Source organism: Oryctolagus cuniculus, chromosome 5, assembly GCF_051225735.1.
Source record: "Oryctolagus cuniculus isolate XC-2025 breed Fujian yellow rabbit chromosome 5, ASM5122573v1, whole genome shotgun sequence".
Taxonomy (NCBI): domain Eukaryota; kingdom Metazoa; phylum Chordata; class Mammalia; order Lagomorpha; family Leporidae; genus Oryctolagus; species Oryctolagus cuniculus.
The window spans coordinates 15,631,492-15,656,231 of NC_142871.1; the positions used below are offsets into that span (position 1 = coordinate 15,631,492).

Below are 24,740 nucleotides of genomic sequence, written 5' to 3' on the forward strand. Positions count from 1 at the left end.
GCACTTATAAATATTCTTAACATAATTTCAGTGGACCCCAAGGGACCTCTGGATAGACAACAGAGAATCCTCTGAAATAGAGATCACCTGAAATAGTTCACAGAATTGTTGACTGTGCGTTTTTCTTGACCATAATATAATCTGCTTTTAAAGAAACCAATTCCTCATTTTCCCCAAATTAAATATGATTTTTATGACAGATCTTCCGTATGAAGAGATGTTTGTTTGTTTATGGCTTATAATGTGGATGATTCCAAAAAAGATTTGAACAACTATAGTGATGTCTTCTTGTATTGAATTTCTGATGTGATATATAGTATTTTTATTAATTATTGAACAGTATGACTAAATCAATGTCACAGATAAAGGAGTAAACAATTAGTAAGGAATAAACAATTGCTTCTTTGAATCAATGGAAAGCAACTGATGAATGTGCTGATTCTGCCCCTACCTTCTTTGGGTTAAAAAGATGGCATCAGAAGGCATGAGGATGATACCCTCTATAAATATGTTCCTCGCTGAGTCTTGTTCCAGGCTGAGATTTGTTGCCCAGTAGGCCTGCTACACAGCTGTCTTCTCAGGCTCTTCCTTCTCCACTGTCCTGAAAATTCCTTTCACTTCTCCTATTGAATCTTTCCTTGTGAGTCCCAAGTCTTTCTCTCTACTGTATTGCTTCCTTGTTTTGCTGGTGTACATCCTTCCTAAGAAAGAGATGTATTTTTTTAAGTTCTTGTATGTCTGAAAATTTCTTAAACTATGCTCAAGCTTTATTGATTGCTTGGCTTTTTGTGTAATTCCTGGTTTGAAATCAATTTCCTTTGGAGCTTGGAAGCATTTACTCCATTGTTTTCTAGATTCAAATATTGGCTTGAGGAATCTACAATTGTCCTAGTTCCCAAGGGGCTCCAGTATTCTGAGATTTCACAGTCCCACGCCTTGGGGAGAGTCTATTTTTATCTGCTAGGAGGTCAATGGGCTTTTTTGATTTGTCAGCTCATATTTCCATTCTGGAAAGTTTTCTAATGATTTATTTAATACTTTTCTCTATATTGTCTGTCATCCTTTTTGAAATTCCTTTCTGTTAGATGTTAAATATTTTGGTCCAGTCCTTTAATTTTCTTATTGCAATCTTCTCTATTTTTGACATCTTCAATCTCAACCCCAAACTCTTACACTAAGTTTTTTTTTTTTTTTTTTTGTTTTTTTTTTTTTTTTTTTTTTTTTTTTTAGATTCATTTGTTTGTTTGAAAGGCAGAGTTACAGAGAGGCAGAGAGAGAAAAGTCTTCATCTGCCAGTTCACTCCCCAGATGGCCATAATGACCAGAGGTGGGCTGCCAAACCAGGAGCCTGGAGCTTCTTTCAGGTCTCGTACATAGGTGCAGGGGCCCAGGGAAATTGGGCCATCGTCTTCTGCTTTTCCAGGCCATAGCAGAGAGCTGGAATCAGAAGTGAAGCAGCCAGGACTAGAACCAGTGCCCATGTGAGATGCAGGCACAATAGGTGGTGTCTTTACCCGCTAAACCACTGCACTGGCCCCACTGAATTTTGCATTACTGTTCACATGTTGACTATTTCCCAAGCTCATTGGTTCTCTGAATGACCCTCTTTTAAATTTATCCCATTCTGTTTTTCAACTGATGCATTTATGGTAACTAATGATTTGTTGATTTTCTTTAAAATATTTTCATATAGTATGTTTCACTCCATATTATTTTTTGTTTTCTTATTTTGGTTTCTATCTTTCATGTTAGGTATATGGAAATCCTTCGTTGTCTACATTTATTGTGGGGGACTAAGAGCTGTTGGGTACTCCATGCACGGATGGGCACTGACAATTCTGAGATTTACTGGAGAGTAGGTTGGTGGGCCCTGCGTCTGAGAATGTATCACATTCGTATGCCCTCTATGTGGCCTTACTGCAGCAATGTGATTGAGAGACTTTGGAACCCCACATACAGCACTGCACTGACATTCCGTTACGTCATTCCAGCTTTCAAGCACTTACATGCACCATCGTGGCTGTTTCCCCTAAGTCCAGAGGCCGCTTTACCTCCTCCAGGAAGTGATCTTTCAATCTTGCAAGGACGGAGAGGGCAATGGGGAATGAGGAAGGGGGTTTGAGTTTTTAACTGCTCCTTAAGTAACTTTTCACTAGCCCTCCTTGTTTAGCAGTGCATCCCACTTCACTCAGGCTTCCAGACATTTCCGATGCTCCAAGTGGAGATCATCTGCTGGAGTAGCCTTCAGCTCCTTAGATTCCCCAAGTCCATGTTCTCGTGTTCTGAATCCCAGCTTCCAGCATTCTTTGGGGTTGGTATTGTCTTCTTTCCCATCGCCCTTGTCTTTGTAGATTTATGGGGAGAAAACACACCAAAAACAAGCAAACAGAATATTTGCTGTGGTTGTCGTGGGTCTTCAGAAAAGAGAAATTGGACACATGTGTTCCATCTGCCATCTGGAGTCCAGTTCCTTTCATCCTTCGAGGGCAACTGAGGTTGCTCTTCTTCCCAAAGCTTACTTCGTCCAGATTTACTGACCTGGTATCTCCCCTCTCCAAATGCCTCTGATGAGTGAGTTGCATCATCAAATTTAGCCCTTAATTGTATGCAGCCTGCTTTGTTTTCCTCTCACTTCCCAACCAGATTGTCAGCTCCCTAATGTCCAAGATGAGGTTCTCTTTCTATAGACCTCACACGGGGAAGACACGGTTTCACAATAGCAACCTCTTTAGTACTTGATTGATTTTCTGCTTCATGACAATGAGCAAGCATTCCTGGACCCTGCTGTAATGTATTTTCCTCACTGAATCTCTCTCCACAGATGCTCACAACTGCATTTCAGGAAACCCTGAGTTAGTCCTCCAGAAGGTCTCAGGCAAATGCTGTTTCCTAACTATGTTCTAAATCACGGTTCGGTTTTATGTAGTGCTATTCACAAATATCCTAGTTTGTTTAAGGAAGCTATTTTCTCCAGTCTATCCACTCTAAATCTCTTGTCTCTTTTCCTTTAAGGTAGTTGATCCATAGCATAACAAATGTATAGCTGTCACAGTGATGTTTGGCTGAAATGACTCCTTTTCTGTGTGTTTGAGTGTGTGTGTATGTATGTGTAAGGAGGAGGAGCAGATAGACCTAATACTCACATTTTGTGTCATGTTCTTGGGAGTTTTAATGAAATGTCACGAATCTCACATAGGCAATACAACAGGCAGAAGATGGACTAAAGGAATTGGATGCAGGAATCATTGAATTAAAAAGGCGTGGAGACAAGCTGCAGATTGAGCAGCCATCCTTGCAAGAACTCTCTAAACTTCAGGTACAGTTTTCAACCACTAGTATTGTACTTCAACAGTTCAACCTAACTTGAGGTTGAGAAAAAAAGTAGTTTCTCTACTTTTCCTAGTTTTGTTTATATATTTCATGTCATTTTGGCCTTAACTTTCCTTACAAGTAACTTTTAGAAAGTTTTCTAAAACTTTTACCATATTTAGTACAATAAAATGAATTGTGTTCCTATGTTTCTGGAGATTATATTTATTTTTTGACATTTACTTTTTATTTACTTCATTATTCTGATGGCTAAACATTCTGGTTTAGTTTGGTTAAAGCATTGTTTTCTGCTCTAGAAAATGTAAGAACTATCAATCCTACCTAGAGAAACTTACTGTCTTCCCAAAAATTAATATAAGGAAATAATATTCAGGTTAATACTTTTAAGAAAATGTTTCTAAGGTGTTGAAAACTACCGTTTATCTTTTGTGCATGTTTGAAAGAAATAGAGACATTGTTTCAATTCTGTAACAATAACAAAAATAATTAAACTAGAAAGTAGTTGAAATCTAAACAGACTTCTCAGCATCCCTCAGGAAAATACAATAGGACTTGGGGTTAGTTTGCTTTCTGAGATCTGACACGTAGACAGGAATCTGATTATCTGGTGGCAGGAAGATACTGGGATGGCAGACCAGTGAAAATTACCATCTGAAAGGCAATGTGGTTACATTATACTAAGAAAAAGCAATGTTGAGCTGTGTGTAATCACACACACACACACACATGCATACACATTAGAATTCTCTCTGCATGCCTCATTGCAAGACAGCTAAGGATTAGTAGTGTAAGTCCAGGATGAGGTTGCAAGTTCTGTCTCTCAGAAAGGAATGAAATAGCTCTCATAAACGATAGGACATTACATTTTCTTTTAACTAGCTCATTCTTTTATTGAATATTTGACAAAGTCATAAGCCAGCAGTCTCCGCTGTGCGCATTTCTTGATTATTTTCTGACAGCACTTCAGCATCAGGTGTAACAGTGAAACGTCATAGCTGTAAAAAGGCATTAAAGTTGAATTTGTCCAGCTTGAAACATTTTGGCTGGCTAAACCTTAATATGATACGTTAATTAAGTTCATATGCTTCAAATGAATTTTGTTTTGGTGTATCATCTTTTAAAATATCTTTCCCATTTAAATAGTTATTTACCACATTTGGCAAAAACATTGCCTTTCTCAAACTTAAGTCTTTCTCCTCACATTAAGCTCATCTGTGTGTCTAATACTCTATTTGAGGCATAGTTCAAAATTTGATTATTATATAGCAAACAGGAGTGTTAAGGATACTGTTTTCAATTGCTCTAAAATTATGTAAACATTGAGAACATTATAAAAATTAGAATTCCATTTTCTATGACATCTCCCTCAGTCACATGAACAATTTTTCAACATTTTCACCCTACAACTCACCACCTTAAATTATTGACACCCTGAGAAAATGGTGGTCAAATCCACATCATGTGCCATTTTTAGAAAATAATTTTTTTAAAAAAGATTTATTTATTTGAAAGGCAGAGTTAGAGAAAGAGAAATGAAAGGGAAATAAAGCAGGCGAGAGAGGGCTTCCATCTGCTGGTTCACTCTCCAAGTGGCCTTGATGGTCAGGTATGAGCCAAGCCAAAGCCAGTAGCCTGGAACTCCATCTGGGTCTCCCGTGTAGGAGCCAGGATCACAAGTACTTGGGCCATCTTCTGCATTAGCAGAGAGCTGGATTGGCAATGGAGCAGCTGGAACTTGAACTGGTGCTCATATGGGATCTGGCTTTGCAGGCAAAGGTTAACCCACTGAACCACAATGCCAGCCCCTAGGAAATACTTTGTATATCTTTGGAATCTTAAAATATGAAGCTTATTTTTATCAACAAATTTTTATTCTCTGAGATTTTTCAAAATTTTATTTACTTCTTAAAAATCAATATAAATTATATTTTGGTTTATGACACAAATTTTCTCCAAATAGTTAACTTGTTTCCAGGTTATTTATTGAATATATAATCTTCTTCCTTAGTAACTCCATACCTAAATTTTTAAAAATAAAGTTCTCTTTTTTTTCCATTTTCTGTTTTGCTTTATTACCTGTCAATTGAAAATAAAATAAAAATTCAAAGTAAGAAAGAATAGCTAAGAATACTAAACAGGCCGGTGCCACAGCTCAACAGGCTAATCCTCCGCCTAGCGGCGCCGGCACACCGGGTCCTAGTCCAGGTCAGGGCACGGATTCTGTCCCGGTTGCCCCTCTTCCAGGCCAGCTCTCTGCTATGGCCTAGGAGTGCAGTGGAGGATGGCCCAGGTGCTTGGGCCCTGCACCCCATGGGAGACCAGGAGAAGCACCTGGCTCCTGCCTTCTGATCAGCGTGGTGCGCCGGCCGCGGCGGCCATTGGAGCAAGAACCAATGGCAATGGAATACCGTTCTCTCTGTCTCTCTCACTGTCCACTCTGCCTGTCAAAAAAAAAAAAAATACTAAACAATATTAATAAGATAACTTGAACTACCAAGTTTTCAAAATCTTTTAATACAACAATCATATAAACCATATATTATAGGCTTGGGAACAGAGATCCAAAGCTTATCTCTTTTGGAAAAAAGTTTTCCAAGTGAGGCTCGTAAGAGAAGCAGGCAGATGACTGGCATGTGCAGAAGGCCTGTGGGCCGCACACCTGAAGGTGCTTCTGTGGTTGGTGGGGCCTGGAAGTGCCAGGCAGTGAAAGGCGGGGCTGGAGTCTGGACTGAGAGTGAGTGCTGGTCTCTGTTTCTCAGGACATGTATGACGAGCTGATGATGACCATCAGCTCCCGGCGGAGTGGTCTCAATCAGAATCTTGCACTCAAGAGTCAGTACGAAAGGGCCCTGCAGGATCTGGCTGACCTGCTTGAAACTGGCCGGGAGAAGATGGCAGGGGACCAGAAGATCATTGTGTCTTCCAACGAGGAAATCCAGCAACTGCTGGACAAACACAAGGTAAAAAATGAGAGAGAAGCGTGGTTGTGAGAGTATGTTCTCAAATCATGATATATACTTACTAAAACCTAATACTGTGTCCTTTTTGAGTTCCTCCTTTATACTTTAGCTTTTAAAAGGGCAACAGATGTATATTCAAGCCCAGAAATCTTTCTTTTCAGTTAGTTGTCACTATTATTAGACAGGCGTTTCCCTTACATAAACTACAATCAAGGGGAGACTCAAGGATTCTTTTCACAGGATTGCAGCTCCAGTCTTTCCCCTGCTTTTCACTCTGTGCCCCCTTGTGTATCTAATGCCAGATGCTCTCTCTGCCCTGCCTCTTCTTGATCAAAGACTTCTCGCTCTGCTCTGGGAATGCAGAGCTGCCCATTCAGCTTGGGGACGGGGTTCCTGTCTATTCCATGGATCAGTTGACTCTTCTGACCTTTAAATGCATGCACTTCTATTTGATGTAGGCCTCAGTTTCTTCTTGGGGACATGGAATCCTCATACAATGTAAACAAAATGGGCGGGCCTGACACTATCTGCGTGTGCTGTGAGCAAACTCAGCTTAGATACTACTGCTCTGTAAAGAGATGCCTGTTTCTTTCTCTCTCACACACACACACTCTCTCTCTCCCTTTCTCCCTCTCTCCTGCATATTAAAAAAGAACATGCAAAGTTTGCCAGTCCACAAAGCTAGCCTCCCAGACTATGGGAGTTCCCTGTAAGGAAACCTAAAGTCCCACTGGGTTACAGCTGGTTAACAGCCTGTACATTCGGCAGCTCTTCAGTGGCTAAAAATGGTGGGCTTGGGGAGAAAAGTGAGAGGGAATTGTACTTTTAGCTATTTTTTCCCCCAGAGACTTTTGTCCAAATTTTATGGTATTTTGAGGCTTTATCATTTGGCTTTGAAAACACTGCTTTAAAATTCACAGCTGTTTTTTCTCAACTATGACCATCGCAATAAAAGATCATTCTGAGTTATTCCAGAGGCAAAACTAGGATCAATGAGTATAAATAACAGGGAAATAAACCTCAAGAAAAGAAGTATGCTAAGAAGAGTGGGATGCCTATGAACAAAAGGCTCTCCTGACCATAAGAAGTCAGGCCAAGGATGTCAGGGGAGGTAGCCTTGTGAAAGGAACCTCCGCTTTCATTGAAGGTTGGACTAGATGACCTCCAAGATCAACTGCAACTTTAAAATTCTAAGATGAAATAATTGTCAATTTAAAATAATGATTTTAGGTTCTATTGACTTGTCCATTTTCTTGGAGATAGAATTCTGCAGTTTGCAGGTGAGGGACAAAGACATAGCCACATAGCCCAGGTTCAAATCCCCGCTCTGCCACAGTTGACAATGTGGCTTGGGCAAGCCACAGGGTCTTGGTGGTTCAGAGTTCTCATCTGGAAAAGTGAGAAATAAAGCCACCTATCTCCACCGAGGATTGAAGAGTTGTTTCAGGGACAGCATGAGTCAGGTAATGTGTTGAAGGAACAGCAAGCAAATAGTAGGCACTCAATTAGTTACTGTTATTGGTCTTGGGGATAGGATATGAGATTGGCCTTATCTCCATCCTCCAGGGTCTATGACACATAAAAGTGAATTTCAAAAATATTTGTAGGGTTGTACAAGGCCTACGATTCTATTATGTATAAGTATAATAGGGGCAATTTTAAAATATTTGTTAGCAAACAGCGTATGTCAAGCTATGCCTGGCAAAAGTAATAAGCATGACAAACACTCTGGAAGTTTAAAAGTCAGCCTGAAGCCCAGGCATGGAGGAAGGAGGATCTTAGTGAATGTCAACCGAGAACATCTGAAGAACAGTGTGACAGAGACCAAAGATGAGAAACTGGGAGTGAGGCATTCCGATGGCACACACTGGCAGCTAGGGGTATGATGGAGTTAGTGAGAAACTGTGTCACCAAAGGTCGAAGGCCAGAGGGCACAGGGATGTGGTATTAAGAGAACATGGGAGTTTTTTTCAGTAGCTGCTCCCATATAGCGATCTTTGTTCAAGGGACACTGGTCTGTGCACAGCAGTGAGTAGATGCACTTGAATGCAGAGACAACAGAAGCTGATTAGGACAGTAGAATCCATCTCCCCATCCAACAGTTAGTGCCTGGGCAAAGTGAGGATGAGCAGAGTGTAGTAGAGAGGTATTGGTTGGGTATTGATTGACTTCTATCAACTTTTGCACCCGAGACCGTTTTTATCACCTGGTATTGTATAAATGAGTCACTGATCACTTTCTACCTAAAAATTTGCAGGAATATTTTCAGGGCCTGGAATCTCATATGATCTTGACGGAAACACTCTTCAGAAAGATAATCAGCTTTGCAGTCCCAAAGGAGACCCAGTTCCACACGGAGCTGATGACTCAGGCATCTGCTGTGCTGAAACAGGCTCACAAGAGGGGTGTGGAGCTGGAGTACATTCTGGAGGTGAGTCTGTGGGTGTGGCAGCTCCCCTGCTGCAGTCTCCCCGTGGCAGAGCAGACCTGCAAGCCAAGCGGTGTTAGGTGATACGCCGTGCCTGGGAACTGGCCACGCTCTCTGACTCCGGATTGTGCTGCTCTGTTGTTACATATGTGTTACCTTGTATTTCCTGTTTGCGTTTGGGTATATGCTGCCCCTTACTGTTAAGTCTGCTAGGTGAATACTGACATCAGACTATGCATGGAGAGAGGTGGGTTCTTGATGTTCAGACTGATGGCTGAATTACGAGCGAAAAAATGTAGAAATATATCCCTAGGAGTGTCCCGACTTCAGTGACTGCTTAGATAAGCTCTATCCCTGGTGTTCAGGGTCTAGAGGACAGCAACTGAGTCTGGGTCTTTGTGCTCCAAAAGCAGAAAATAAAGGGTCCATTTGGCCTTGCAACACTGGCTTGAAATCAGAAAACATGGACCCAGATTGTCAGAGTCATTTGTAGTGTTCACCTGGATCACCTTGAGTTTGTTGTCTTCCTTGTCACCAATTACATTCCCACATTTATTTAGTCACTCTCAGTCACTCATTCTTTGTAAATGAATGAATCAAGCATGTATTCATTTAGCGTTTATCAACTGCCACCAGTTTCCCAGATACTTGGAATGCAGGCTGCAAATGTCCAGGACTCTGGTCTCAGCAAGCTCATGGACTGGTGAGGCAACAGACAGGTGACAGACAACCAATACAACAGGGCAAGTCTTCTCGGTGAAGGGAATGGTGTTTCATATGCTAGATCTTGTAGGTAAGAAGATAGGGAAATAGTCTGTAACCAAGGCTGGGCCATGGGACAAATAGAGCTCACTGCCTGTTTTTGTGAAGTTTTGTTGGAATATACAAAGTTGGAACCATTTCATTGTTATCTGTGGCTGTTTTCACTCTCTAGAGAGAGATGTGAGTAGTTGAGACAAAGCTGAAAATATTTGCTACTTAGACCATTGCAAAATAAGTTCTCAGGCTACTGCTGTAGAGTCAGATGGACTTGGAAGTGGAGTTCAGCTTCACCACAAATGTATGCCCTGGTCACATAGTTGGTGCTCAGCAGAGACTGATGGGTAATCTATGCAACCTGGGTAAATGCAATGCCAAAACAACATTTTCCTGTTCTCAGTAACCAGGTCATTGCCCTCAACTATTTCTGCTTTCACATCCTTCCTTTTTCCCATGAAAGTTTTTGAAATTATATCTCTTCCTTTCTTCCTCATCCATTTCCCAGATACTACCAGTCTTAGATTGCTTATAGGATGTATGGTGGGACTTCAAAAAGTCTGAAATATTGGAATTAAAGGATAAATTTATTTTGGGGGGGAATTTTTTAGAATTAATGCATGTATTTTCTATTACTTTTTGAAAACTCTTTGAATACATGGATTTCTTTTTTTAAAAGATTTATTTATTTATATGAAAGAGTTACACAGAGAGAGAAGGAGAGGCAGAGAGAGATAGAGGTCTTCCATCTGCCGGTTTACTCCCCAGATGGCCACAGTAGCCAAGCTGCACCATTTCGAAGCCAGGAGCCAGGAGATTTTTCTGGATCTCCCACCATGGGTGCAGGGGCCCAAGGTCTTGGCCATCTTCTACCACTTTCCCAGGCAGCAGTAGAGAACTGGATCAGAAATGGAGCAGCTGGGACTTGAACCCGTGCCCATATGGGATGCTAGAACTGCAGGTGGCGGCTTTACCTGCGACGCCCCAGCACCGGCCCCATGAATTCATGGATTTCAAAATTTTTTGCAACAAAACATCTTTTAATTTCATTTCCCGTGACCATTTTGAAGTACTCTCATATTTATACTTTTCTAAGTCTTATCTTCTTCTCTGGGCCAACATTGTCATAGCTAGCTAACCCCACACACATGCAGGCCAGTTGTGAAATTCCCCAATCTACTCGAGTCTGAAGAGAAATTTCTTTTTAATATTTGAAATATTTGTGAGAACAGTCAGTATTTAACAATATATGTCAGGCAAGGCATTTGATTTGCAGATGAATCCATCGAGGTCATTTTACTCTCTAAGATGCTGTGTCAATCTCTCTTCTGGGAGTGCGTCTGCAAGCACTATCTTACTAAGGCACGTGGTTAATTGGTGTCAGAGCCGGAAACCACACCTATCTGTCTGGTTTCATGGCCTGAACTTTGTAGATCAGTGAGATCTACCTGATCATGCCATTGAAATTACAGCCTCCGCACAAAGACCTGAGCACAAGGACTCTTTAACAGCCCATCAATTTTACTTTTTTTTTTTTTTTGGTGTATTGTTTATTGTTGCTATTCTATCTCCCTTCACTGGAATGTTAACTTAACTAAATCAGAGATCTTTCCTATTTTGTTTGGTCTAAAGGTCTCAAACAGTGCATGGCCATACTTATTTAGTAAGCTTGTGGGAAAAAGCACAGGTTTCCATGCTATGCCCTGTTCCCACTCCACCTGCACATTGAAGTGAACATACACATGTTTTAAAACTGTTGAGTCTTGCTTCAAATTATTGAGAAAAAATGTCAACTGATTTTTTTAGAAATGTTTTTTCTAGTTTTACATAACATAAAAATCTGAATTTAGGAATAAGTGACACATTTTTCCTTACAGAAATGCCTATGTTATATGTTGAGTTTTTGAAAGCTGTGCTTTCAATTTATGTGCAAAAGGAATGTGTTTCATTCACTTGCTACATGAAAAGTAAACTATCTCTTTGACTTAAACCCTTACTGTGATAAAAAATGAAACCGTGCATCCCCCATACCCCATAATGGCATACATTATTCCAGTTAGTTCTCATTATGAAGAAGACAGTATTATTACCTCCATTTTAATGTCTGGGAAATGAGGGTCACGGGAGTTTAATATCTTTCCCGTGGTCACACAGCTGATTAGTTGCAGACAACACCGGTGCCCATTCATGGGGCTTTAAAGAATCACCAGCTGATTAGTTGCTTCAGAGCCATGTTTTGCTTCCCCCAAGCAATCCCCACACAAACACCCCTGACGACTTGAAAGAGAATGTATCGAGTGCACTTTTTTCTCTCATGAGGATTTTTAGCTCACAGACAGTATTGTGTTTCTAGACGTGGTCTCATCTGGAGGCAGAGCAGCAGGAGCTGAGCAGACAGCTGGCGCTGGTGGAGAGCAGCCTTCCGAGCGTGGGCTTGGTGGAAGAAAGAGAGGACAGGCTCAGGGAGCGGATCGTGCTCTACCAGGTCTGTGTCTGGGGATGTCTCGGGATGACAAGTTGTTGTATTTCCATTGAAAGTGCCCAATAATGCTAAAGGAATTTAGACAAACATGTAAGCAAATGCCTTATTAACTCCTTGCGCTTTCAAGTTATTAACATGTTGAAAGCAGATCTTCCTTTTTTATTTTAAAGAGAATTCTTTTTGAAAGTTCAGACCCTACTAAGCATTTTCTCTATTTTATGCTGTTGTCACATTATTCTTGGCAGTTGTAAAAAAGGCACCTAAAGTTACTACCAGAAGAAAGAGCATCTATAACTAGATATGGATGATACGGATGAAATGTCTTAATGTTTTCAATGTTACCTAGGTACAAATCATTTATGTTTAAATTATGGGTAATCTGAACAGTGTAAGCACCACAGAAATTATAATTCTTAAACAAATTGCACTATCCAAACTTTTAACCTGATATTTTCATCTGTTTTAGCATTTAAAATCCAGTCTTAATGAATACCAGCCCAAACTGTATCAGGTATTAGATGATGGGAAACGACTTCTGATATCCGTTAGCTGCTCAGATCTGGAAAGCCAGCTAAATCAACTTGGAGAGCACTGGCTAAATAATACCAACAAGGTGTCCAAGGAACTTCACAGACTGGAAACAATATTGAAACACTGGACCAGGTAACACATATAGTAACTGGTTTGCATATTTTTACATAAGTATTGCAGTGTATTCATCAGGCTATTGGGTGTCAGACTTGGAAAAGATGTGGTCCCTCTAGAAATTTGTGGCATGGTATGGAAAATAAAGATATTAGAAAGTCACTAGTTGGAGTCTTGTATAGTCATAAACCTAGTATTAAAACTGGGCAGGGAGACAGATGGACAATGCAGTTAACTTTCCAACTGTCCTCCTCCATCACATAGTCTATTGCTGGGATGGGGGTCAGTGAGAGGGAGTCCCATAGGAAAGCTTTAGAAGACAAACAAAAGGAAGTGTGAACTAAGGACAAGTTTCTTAGGGGGCAATGGGAAGTATCCAAGGGTTACCTGGAATGTGATAGTACACTCTTTCAATACTACCTTTCTTTGCAAGAATTCTAATATTTTCTAAGCAACATCCATGTGAAGGGGGAGAAAGCTATTTTTATTTTTCAGCTTACGGGTAGGAAAGCTGAAACTTGGAGAGACTGCCTTTATCAAGGCATGGATGTTAAGAGAAAAGAGTGTTAGAGTAACAACTAAGTGTACTTTTCTTCTGAGTCTACTGTGTGTCCCTAATTTGAAAACACTCAACAAACATGGGTAAGAAAAAGTTGGGGACTGGAAGCTTACTTACTTAACTCATTAATATACTTGCAGTTACCAACGGGAGTCTGCAGATCTGAGTCACTGGTTACAGTCAGCAAGAGACAGGCTAGAATTTTGGGCTCAGCAATCTGTGACAGTCCCACAAGAACTGGAGATGGTCCGCGATCATCTCAATGCTTTCCTGGTAAGTCTGAGAATATAAGGCGTTTGATTTGATTTCATTGTTTTCAAATATATAGGCAAGGTCTGACCCATATATCGGTAACAAGGAAATCGGCTGTCAAAGGCTTAGTATTTTAAACTAACCTGTCTGTATTAATTTTATGTGTTTAATAATTATACAAAATAGTAGGGCTCAAGGACTTAACATTGCCTCTTTAACATAGTTTTTAAGTAGCGACTTCATAGTTGACTTTTTTTTAAAAAAGATTTATTTACTTGAAAGAGTTACACAGAGAGAGGAGGGGCCTTCTATCTGCTGGTTCACTCCCCAATTGGCCGTGTCAGCCAGAACTGTGCTAATCCGAATCCAGGAGCCAGGAGCTTCTTCCATGTCTCCCCCGTGGGTGCTGGGGCTCAAGGACTTGGGCCACCTTCCACTGCATTCACATTCCATAGCAGAGAACTAGATGAGAAGTGGAGCAGCCAGGAATCGAACTGGTGCCCATATGGGATGTCTGCACTGCAGGCAGCATGCAGCTTTACCTGCTATGCCACAGCGCCAGCCGCTGAAGTTGGCTTTTATTTGAAGGCAAGGTGTGCTGCTTTTGTGTTCCTCTGGAGTACCCAACACAACTCCAGCCTCAGAATGTAGAGAAAATGGTTTTATTCACTAAATTGGTTGCTTTCCTTACATGAAATATCTGACTATTTACCCCTATTGCAAACATTGCTACTTCTTTTAGGAGTTTTCTAAAGAAGTGGATGCCAAATCTTCCCTGAAGTCATCTGTCCTGAGCACTGGAAATCAGCTTCTTCGATTAAAGAAGTTGGACACAGTTGCCCTGCGTGCTGAGCTGTGTCACATTGACAACCAGTGGACCGAGCTACTGAAAAATATCCCAGCTGTCCAAGAAAAGCTCCACCAGGTAGAAAAATAAGGATTGGCCTTATTGAGAGTAAATGATTTAAGCTATATTAAATGGAGAACCATGTTAATCTGCTTTTACTCACATATTTAAATCAGTTTTGGCTCAGAGATCTTATTTTTTCTTTCTTCTATCTCATTATATATTAAAAATGAACTATTTCCAAAGCCCTGCCCAGATGATATTTCTTTAACGTGTTGTGTGTGTTTGTATGTGTGTATGTATTGAAATCTTTGGCCTTGTTTAAACTTTGTTTTCTCATGTATAAAATGTAAGAGAGTCAGTGGTGCTGATAATTTATAACACATGTCAGAGATTATTATTTTGTGTATAAGAGGGCAACTGGCATTCAATAAGTGTAGGTGTAGTGGAGTCATGAGCAGAAGTGCAGTTCTGAGCAATGTCTCCTTGCATTATTTCATCATTGTGCAAACATCACCGGGTGTATTTACACACAAGAGGGTGGCTACAGCATCACTAGGTGATAAACATGTATAGGACTGCCATCATATATGTGGTCTATGATTGACTAAAACACATTATCTGGCCCATGTCGGCGTTCCTGGTGTACAGAATGTACCTATCTCCGCAGAAATTCCAGAACATTTCACCTTTATCTTTATGTGACGTTCATCCTCAAGTTGCTGGGTACGAGCTATGTCTAATGTGTATGCCTCATCTCTCCTAATCAGCAGCTATCCATTCCTAGAAGGCAGAAACAGCTCCACGTCGATCTCAGTGTTTTTCATTATCACAGAGAAGTTCATCTGTGAATTTTTAATAATTGCTTTTACCCCTCCAAATCATTATAATAAGTATATGCATAAATGAGTGATATACTAATATTCAGAATTCTAAGTATATTTTATTAACGACTAAGAGAATTGGCTATGCTCTTAGGAATAAATATTAGAGTGCCAAAAGTCTAGAAAATGATAGCTTGTAGTGTAGTATTTTTCTTTCTTCTTTTCACATTCCTGAGTCATAATACAGAGATTTTACAAGATAATTAATAAAATACATCTGTTGAGTGTTTTGTAGTTGTTTTTTTAAAGCTCATAAAACTAGCTGTAAAATAAGAATAATATTTTCTTCTTGCTGGTGTTTTGATTAATTAGTTAATGTTTATACAGTGTTTATAGTATTGGATATCAAGCGAACATAAAATGACTATTATCTTTCAGTGTTTGCTTGATGTTTAATTTGAACCTTCTAATGGGGTTAAGATCTGAAAATGTCATTGCAAAGTGTTATTATCTCTGAGTACAATGATGTGAATTAATATAGGGTTTTTACGTAGCAGAATTTGGTTTGAATTTTAACACTTGCGTCTTGTTCTGTCTCGAACTTGTGCAGCTCCAAATGGATAAGCTGCCTTCCCGTCATGCCATTTCTGAGGTCATGAGCTGGATTTCTCTAATGGAAAGTGTGATTCAAAAGGATGAAGAGGATATAAAAAATTGCATAGGTTACAAGGCAATTCATGAATACCTTCAGAAATATAAGGTAATTAGCTTTTTTTCCTTTTTAGATCATTTTATTTGAAAGAACTAAAAAACTCAAATTATGAAATCAGGTCTTATAAGTTTCATAAATGGTGGCAAACAGGCATTCAAAACCAAGAAAACTGAATCCATAGTTACAGGCAAAAAAAAAAGTTGTATGGTGTTAGGAATAATTTTGAATAATTTTGTGTTATTTTTAAAAATCAAGGAAATCATGAAAGCAAATAATATAAGTATTTATAGTGAGATTTTATAAGCTATCCAGTGCTATATCTTCTAGCTAAACATCCTCCTATATTTATATGTCTCTGTGTATATGTTTGTATGAGTGTGTACAGGTAAATATTTACCTTTGAAAATAATGGGTCATATGAATAAATGAACTAAATAATGGACGTTATCATGTTAGTCTTAAGGTCACTTAAGGTTTTTAATTCCTGGTAAAATAGTAAGGCATTGATATGTACAATTCCTGGTTGTGTTACTGCCCCCTCTTTCTTTTTTTTTTTTTTTTTTTTTTTAGGGTTTTAAGATAGACATTAACTGTAAGCAGCTGACAGTTGATTTTGTGAACCAGTCTGTGCTACAAATCAGCACTCAGGATGTGGAAAGTAAACGGAGTGATAAGACTGATTTTGCTGAGCAGCTGGGAGCAATGAATAAAAGTTGGCAAATCTTGCAAGGTCTAGTAAGTGAGAAGGTAAGCCAAGTGACCTGCGGCTGCTCCTATATATCATAGCATCCCCTCTGCCTCCCCCGAAACAGGCATGGTCGGTAAGAGAAACCCAGTTCTAGAGCAGTATATCTGTACTGGACTCCAGAATGCCTCTGATAATGTTATTGAGGATTTTATTACTCTAAATTTATTTAGTCTTATTAATTGTTTATGTACCTTTTCTGCTCTTTGCTTGTGTCGGGTTGTTTCAATTTTTTTTTTAAAGATGGCTCTTAATTCCTTTATTTTTGTTTCAAGTTGGCATCAATCTTCTCTTGATTACCAACAGTATCACTTGATTCACATTTTACAGAATTTTTATAATCATATATATAATGGACCTTATTTTAGCAATTCTTAATTTGGAGAAAATAGTGGCTTGAGTAATTAGCTTGCCAATGATTTGATCTTAACATAAAATTTCAAATTTTATGTCATTATGTTTGTTCAGATCCAGCTGTTGGAAGGCTTATTGGAATCTTGGTCAGAATATGAAAATAACGTACAATGTCTGAAAACTTGGTTTGAAATCCAGGAAAAGAGACTAAAACAACAGCAACGAGTTGGGGATCAGGCTTCAGTGCAGAACTCACTGAAAGACTGTCAGGTACTTTCCCAAGTGGCTCACATGGGCCTTCCACTGTTCCACACATGTGCTGAGTGAGTTTGAAGGCCTGAGAGTTATGAGTTAACTATGTGTAAATAGATACATTTGGTATCAAATTTCTGTGATTATATGACTTATAGAGTTTCCTAACTGTAGGTTTTTTGCACTTGCTTTTTCAAAATTCGAAATTATGAAAATTTTTACTCTTGTAAATAGAAATGCCAGGAATCTTATAATCATTAGATTTAATAGCTATCAATATTTTTCAGTATATTTTCCTGAATTCTCTTTGTTTTTAAAGATTGCATGGTAAATCCCAGACATGTCATTTTATTCCTACAAACTACCATATGCATCTTAGACAATCAGTGTTTTCTTATGCAATCATAACATTATCACTACAAAAAAAGTAACCATAATTCCCTAGTATTTTTATGCCTCGTTGATAATCATATTTCCTTATCTTTAAAAAATGCATTTTAAATTAATTTATTCAAATATGAATATGAACAGGGTCCACATTGCTTGTTAGAGTTCATAAGTCTATTTAATATTCTTTAATACTAGAACTTGCTGCTGAAACTAGATTGTTCGGGGTTAGCCTGTGCACTTCTTTAAGATGTGATTTAACTTGATTTTATCATCTCTGAATTGCTTATACATGGAAGTTAGTATTAGAGGCTTGACTGGATTCCCATTCTACTTTAAAAAAAATATTACTTGACAGAAAGAGAGAGATGGAGATAAATCTTTTTTTTTCTGCTGATTCACTCCACAAATACAATAGAGGGAGCTATGCTAGTCTGAAGCCGAGAGCCAGGAATTCTAACCTGGACTTCTGCATGACAGGCAGGAATCCAATTACTTGAACCATTGCTACTGCCTCACAGGCACATTAGCAGGAAGCTGGATTGGAAGCAGAGCCAGGACTCCATCTCAGGCACTCTGAGATAGGATGTAGGTATCCCAACGGTATACAAAGCAACAGTGTTCCTTTGTCACGGGGGGACACACACAGCCTGCTTGTCTCCAACTGTAAGTAAGGAGGACCAAGGATTCAGGTGGTACACTTGTAGCTCAAATGTTTTCAGTAACTTAGGAACATGTAATTGATCCTCTGGTATTCTTGTTTATACGAAAGAAATGTGAGAATTACACTTAATGCTGTAATAAAATTGTTTAAGCTAATTCACTAATTGCACTGTGTTACAGATTAGTTATGACTGTTCTCTTGCAGTGTTTTCCAAGAACAACTGAATAGTCAACTGTGAAGTGATTGTGCAGGAAATTCCTCTCCCTACATCCTGGTTTTTAAAAGACTAGATTGCTAAAAGAACTGGATTAGGTCATGGTGTCCCTTCCAATCAGCACTTTTTCTTTGGGGACATGTGGGAAGAGATCTCCTGATGCTCTTAATCAAAGCTTTTTCTGGTCTAGATAAGAAAGAGCTCAGGTTCCTAGAGTTGGGTTCCTTAGCTAATGGGTTGCATTTTTAAAAATATTCTTTCGTTCATTCTCTCATTCATTCAAAAGACAGAGCATCACATAAACCATAAACAGGGAGAGATGAAGAAGAGGAATGATAGAGTGTGAGAGAGATCTACCGTCTGCCTGTTCACTCCCCAAACGCCTAAAATAGCCAGGGCTGGGCCAGGTCAAAGCAAAGAGACAGGAACTCCATCTTTGGATCTCTTATGGGTAGCAGGGACCCAAGAACTTGAACCATCTTCCTCTGCCTTTCTAGATGCATTAGCACGAAGCTAAATTGGAAGTGGAGGAGCTGGGACTCAAACTGGCACTCATATATGGGATTCTGGTGTTGCAAGTGGCAGTTTAACCTGTTGCTTCACAGTGGTGACCCCTCGATTACAACTTTGAGGCTGCATAAAATGACAAAAACATCAACTAGACAAATACCTTGAATTAATAAGAAATTTAAAATGTCTTAGAAGATGATTTGTAAAATATTAAAGGCCAAAAACATGCATTAACTAGTCTCATTGCATTTCCAGTTTTCTAGGGGCTAGTAGTATTTCCAATTCAGGCTATAAATTTTAAAATCTACTAAATCAGAATTTCAAAAATTCACTATTAAAGATGAAAGTCATACCTTTTGTCGAGTTTTAAGTTACTCTGTTGGGGGCAGGTGTTTAGCCTAAGAGTTGAGACACCTGTGTCTCACATCAGAGTACCTGAGTTTGACACCCAACTTTGGTTCCTATTTCCAGCTTCCCGCTGGCAAACAGTGATGAAGGCTCAAGTAATTGTGGGAGATCTGGATTGGGTTCCCTGGCTGCTAGCTTTGATTTGGGCCAGCCCACTGTTCTAGACATTTGAGGAGTGACACTTAGATATAGGTGCTTTCTCTCTCTCTCTCTCCCTCTCTCCCTGTCTCCCTTTCTTCCTCCCTCCCTCCTTTCTTCCTTTCCCCTTCTTCTGTCTCAAATAAATAAATAAATTTAAAATGCTTTTTGTTAATTTTTAAATGTATTTTGAATTGCTTAGCATTTTAATTGCTTAAACTTCTTTGCTCTAATGAACTTAAGCACTGGATGATTGAAATATTCCGTTAAAATAATTTTCCTTTTCCCATTCTTTTCTCTCTCTGCTTTTCCATTTTGCTTCTTTCTGGGTGCATGTCTTCTCCTTAAAAGAGTAGTCTCCCAGAGGGTCAGGTCAGACAGCGTCAGGGCAGAAAGCTTAGAATATGGTTTAGAGGACTCTGCACCACTGCTGATTTGTGATTTCAAGTGAAAGGTCATTTATTTGAAACAAAAACCAGAATGAAAGTAGCCCACAACAGTTATTTGGGGACATCTCACATAAATCGCAATAGCCTAACTGGCATGTTCTGTTTGGCAACACCACAAACCTTGATAAAATTTATTGTCATTTTTGAGAAATTGTTCCTTTGGACCAGAGTGTGAAATTCAAGCCAGCATACTTAAATCAGTGACTGGATTCAAGCTTCACTTTGTTTTAAAACTCTTGAATATTTTTCCAGTGCTTTAGAAGTGATTTATTAATTGCAGCCAACATAAAACTGATATTTTTGAGTTAACCCAAGTTAAGAATGATTTATTGTAACGAAAATGTTAGGCTTGGTCTTTTCTTTCATTGATCAGGAAGAGAAACCTTTTTAATTATTATCAGAAGGAAAGACATCTTAATTTTGTATAAACTATGTTTCAATTCTGTTTCTTTCCTGGGCTTTGCTCTTATGCCAACATATGTATGTGTAGTGTCTTTTATCATGTGTTGACATCTATGTGTTGACATAGTTGACATCTATGAAAAATAAGAATAAAATTATTTTTTAAAGATTTATTTATTTGAAAGGCAGAGCTACAGAGAGAAGGAGGGAGGGAGTGAGGGAGGTCTTCCATCTGCTGGTTCACTCCACAAATGGCCACAACAACCAGGGCAGGGCCAGGCTGAAGACAGGAGCATCGGTGGACCATCCTCCACTGCTTTCCCAGGTGTATCAGCAAGGAGCGGGATCAGAAGTGGAGCAGTCAGGACTTGAACTGGCACCCAAATGGTGGCTTAACCCATTATGCCACAGCACTGGCCCCTAAAATTAATTTTTAATTGTTGAATTTTAGAAGCATAATTGACATTTTAGAAGGGTTGTGGTGCTTATTGTATGTTGAAATAAAAAAGTAATACATATTATTAATGTAAGTTAAGATTGATACATAATTATTTCTTAGAGAAAGGGAGAGAAAAATCCTTAAATAGTAAAATTAATTATGTTTTCTGCACTATGTCAAGGACCTAAAATCCCAGTAATCACTGTATTCATTCTCTGGTAATTATCAACGCTGTCAAAATATTAACAATTATAAAATAGAAATGAAAGAACAGTATGAAAAACCAAAAATGATCTCTTTATGCAACTAAATTCATGAATTTCTAATTAATGCACCAAGACAAAAATAGCTTTATGATAATTCAGGAGAGAAAAATAAATACATTTGCATTGAAGCTTAGCAGATTATCATATGGCTATACATGATAATATCTTGCATATTCCATATATATTTATCTCATTTTGTTCCTTTGGAATAAGCAAAAAATATATCTGTTGTAGAAATGAGGTTGAGAGAGATTAAAAGGTTGAACCACAACAGATACAAAAATGAAAGGGGCAAAAATATTAAATAAGAGGTACAAAAATTGAATTAGTATAATGAGACAGTAGACTCCTCATTAACATCAACAGCATTGTCCAGTCCTGATAGTTTTATTGATAAAGGGATCTTCATGGGGTGAAAATCTTTTTACACAGTTGAAACATTATCTATACTTAAATATGTTGGAATTTTGTCCTTTCTAACATCCAGTTCCTACAAATCTATTTTCAGTTCTGGAAGTATACTCCCGAACGTGGGAATGTATCCATGCCTCAATATTTAGTTTTTCATTTCACTCCGAGATGTGATTTACAACTCCTGCAAAGTTTCCTGTTACGTGGGTTACCTCTGTTGTTGGGCTGAGAGTTAGTAGTTGAATGGTTTGCATTTTAATCCCCTCAGGAGCCCTCAACAGTACTTGTGACCCAAGACAGGTCTGATGACGTGATGTTCCATTGATTTATCTATAACACATTGATGGCACTCCTAGGTTGCCTCACGGAGCTCTGCACATTTTAAATGGCATTAAAATATATCAGAATTCTTATATGTGGTTAACTATGAGCTCCAGATCTCTTCCTCCTTCTATTTTTTCTTTCTGGAACTTTTCATACTGGTAGTCATAAACACCCCACAGAAAATGAAAATTTGCTTTTTCAGAATCATGGAATTAGAGTATTTTAGAGAGAATCAGAGGTTAATAGAGATTATCCCTCTCAGTCTTCTGATTTTCTAAGTGAAGAAACTGAGACTTCATGAAAGTTTCTTACTTACCCAGAGGGACACAGCTTTACAGAAATAGAAATATGATTGAATCTGACATACTGGGGACCCAAATACCATTCTGTTATGCTCTTGCTCTTTGCTCTGCTGTGTACTTTTTGAATATGAACCCACATGGATTTAAGAACATAAGTTACTATTAAGCAGTCCACACAGCAGATTCATAGAATGACAAACGCCCTAAATGGCACTCTGACCTCAAAATCAGCCCTCCTTAAGGCATTCGGATCTGGCTGAAAAGCCCATGAGAGCATTTCAGGCATGGAAAGCCAAGACACTGTGGCAAAAAATGATCTGCGTGAAGGATCTCTGAATGAGACGCCAGTGGAAAGAAGGGGCCATCAAAGAAGGAGGTACTTTTCTCTGAAGAGAGGAAAGAACTTCCAATTTGCTTATGGCCCTGTCTAAATACTGACAGAGTTTGTGGACTAAAAAGGCTTCCATATCCTTGATAGCTATTGACAAAGCCTCGAGTGATCACTGACATTGTAAATAAGAGTGTGGATTGTTAACAGGAGTCACTGTGCACCTACTCCCTATGTAGGACCTCTGTACTTAATGAGTTGCACTATGAGAATTAACAGTAAAACTTGTTTTCAAACAGTACTTTATATTTTTGTGTCTGTGTGTGGGTGGGTGCAAACTGTTGAAATCTTCACTTAGTATAGAGTTGGTCTTCTATATATAAAGATAATTGAAAATGAATCTTGATGAATCTTGATGAAGAATGGGATGGGAGAGGGAGTAGGAGGTGAGATGGTAGTGGGGGTGGGAGTGGAGGTATGGGGGGAAGAACTACTATATTCCTAAAGCTGTACCTATAAAATTTGCATTCATTAAATAAAAGCTTTCTTAAAAAAAGAATTACAAAGAGAGAGGGAGATACAGTGAGAGATCTTCCGTCAGCTGATTCACTCTCCAAATGGCAGCAACAACCAGTCCTGGGCCAGACTGAAGCCAGGAGCAAAGAGCTTTTTCCCGGTCTCCCACATGGGTACTAAGACCCAGGCACTTGGGCCAGCCTCTGCTGCTTTCCCAGGCACATTAGGGGAACTGGATCAGAAGTGGAGCAATCTGGACACTAACTGGCACCTGGATGGGATACTGTCATTGCAGGCAGCCGCTTTACCCACTATGCCACAACACTGACCCCAACATTAAATCTTCTTTAAAACCTTACATAATACCACTTCTTTATCTGGTTGATAATCAAAACAGATATGCTAATTTCCCATGGGTAAAAAGACTTTTTTTTTTTAACATGTAAGTGTAGGTAGAAGTATTGTTGTGGAGAATGATAATCTTTTTGGATTAGTAAAAAACTTTAGGACAGGAAACTATAATAGCTCAGTTCTAGTGGCTCCCCTGGAGTTCCATAAAATAACAATTTAACAATTTTTTAAAATCTTTCAGGATCTGGAAGATTCAATTAAAGCAAAAGAAAAAGAAATAGAGAAAATTGAGCACAGTGGACTCGCTTTGATTCAGAACAAGAAAGAAGAAGTCTCCGGCACTGTTACGACGACGTTGCAGGAGCTCAACCAGACCTGGGCCAATTTAGACCACATGGTAATGTTGCCCGTGGACATCGGGCTCCAAGACTGTTTTCCAGCACCTATCCCAAATCTGGGTTTTGATTTCCCTAAAATAACTGAGTAAATATGTGTCAACTTCATACCTATTCCCTTTATACTAAGTCTACTTCATTAACTTTGTTTTCAAAAATATAACAGAATACAGAATAAATACAGGTGTTTCCTGTAATGCCCATGATTATAAACATTACTCTTAATAATCCTATTCAACCCGTTGCTATAGATCCCATCAAGGTTCAGATAATTCTTCAGTGTCTGTCCTTAGCTCGGATTCTTCTAATCTCTACACAGAGGAGGAGAAATCCAACTAGCAGATATCTCCACTTGTGTGGTTGATAGATATCGCACACTCTGTGCCCAAACTGCAAGACTGCTCTTTCTGTTTCCTCACTGGATGACAACCCTACCCTTCCGAAGAGTTGATCTTTACTCCTTGCATCCTCCCATATCCCACATCTTGTCCGCACAAAAACTGTGTCAGTTGCACTTTCAGACTAGATCGTACTCTGACCTCTGTCCCCCTCTCTGCAGCTAACACCCTAGTCTCAGTCTCTATCATCGCCTGTCTTGATTATTTTTTGGGCCTCCTAAACAGTCTCTGTGCTGGAAGGGTATGAGTAAATGGAAGTCAGAGCATCCCACACTCCTGCTCAAAATCTCCTTCTGTTGATCAGGCTTCCGCTCTCTCTCTTCTTCCTGTGGTGGTAGGCAGATTCCTATAGCTTCTGCCATGCTGATCTTCCCTGCACTTGAACTCCGCAGACACCTATTGCACTCAGTGACTTTGTACTTGCTGTTCCCTCTGCCTGGAACAGCCTCTCCCAGGTATCTGCACAGTTCCTTTCCTCTCCTCCCCAATTCACCGTCTCAGGCAGGACTTTCAGGACCACCTTTTAAAAAACAGACGTCCTTTTTTCTTCTCCACTTCTTACTCCCAAACTGTTCTCTCCTTTGCTTTTATCTATGTTGTTTAGCAAATGCTAAGATAGCTATTGACTACTTGTAGATTTAAATTTCTCTCACTAAATGTGTACTCTTGAAAGGCAGTTTTATAAGTATGTG

General features: G+C 39.2%; 1 protein-coding gene across 12 annotated transcripts in view; it reads left to right on the top strand.

Moving 5' to 3' along the window:
• SYNE1 (spectrin repeat containing nuclear envelope protein 1) overlaps positions 1 to 24,740 on the top strand; it is a 551,459-nt gene that overhangs the window by 426,908 nt on the left and 99,811 nt on the right. For all 12 annotated transcript variants that reach the window (XM_089332568.1, XM_070073379.2, XM_070073388.2 and 9 more), the window contains 11 exons: positions 3,197 to 3,316; positions 6,090 to 6,290; positions 8,548 to 8,721; positions 11,828 to 11,959; positions 12,423 to 12,619; positions 13,301 to 13,433; positions 14,155 to 14,337; positions 15,694 to 15,843; positions 16,366 to 16,542; positions 17,009 to 17,164; positions 23,497 to 23,652. In XM_089332568.1, the coding sequence (XP_089188694.1) occupies positions 3,197 to 3,316; positions 6,090 to 6,290; positions 8,548 to 8,721; positions 11,828 to 11,959; positions 12,423 to 12,619; positions 13,301 to 13,433; positions 14,155 to 14,337; positions 15,694 to 15,843; positions 16,366 to 16,542; positions 17,009 to 17,164; positions 23,497 to 23,652 (1,779 nt within the window). The remainder of the gene's footprint in view (positions 1 to 3,196; positions 3,317 to 6,089; positions 6,291 to 8,547; positions 8,722 to 11,827; positions 11,960 to 12,422; positions 12,620 to 13,300; positions 13,434 to 14,154; positions 14,338 to 15,693; positions 15,844 to 16,365; positions 16,543 to 17,008; positions 17,165 to 23,496; positions 23,653 to 24,740) is intronic.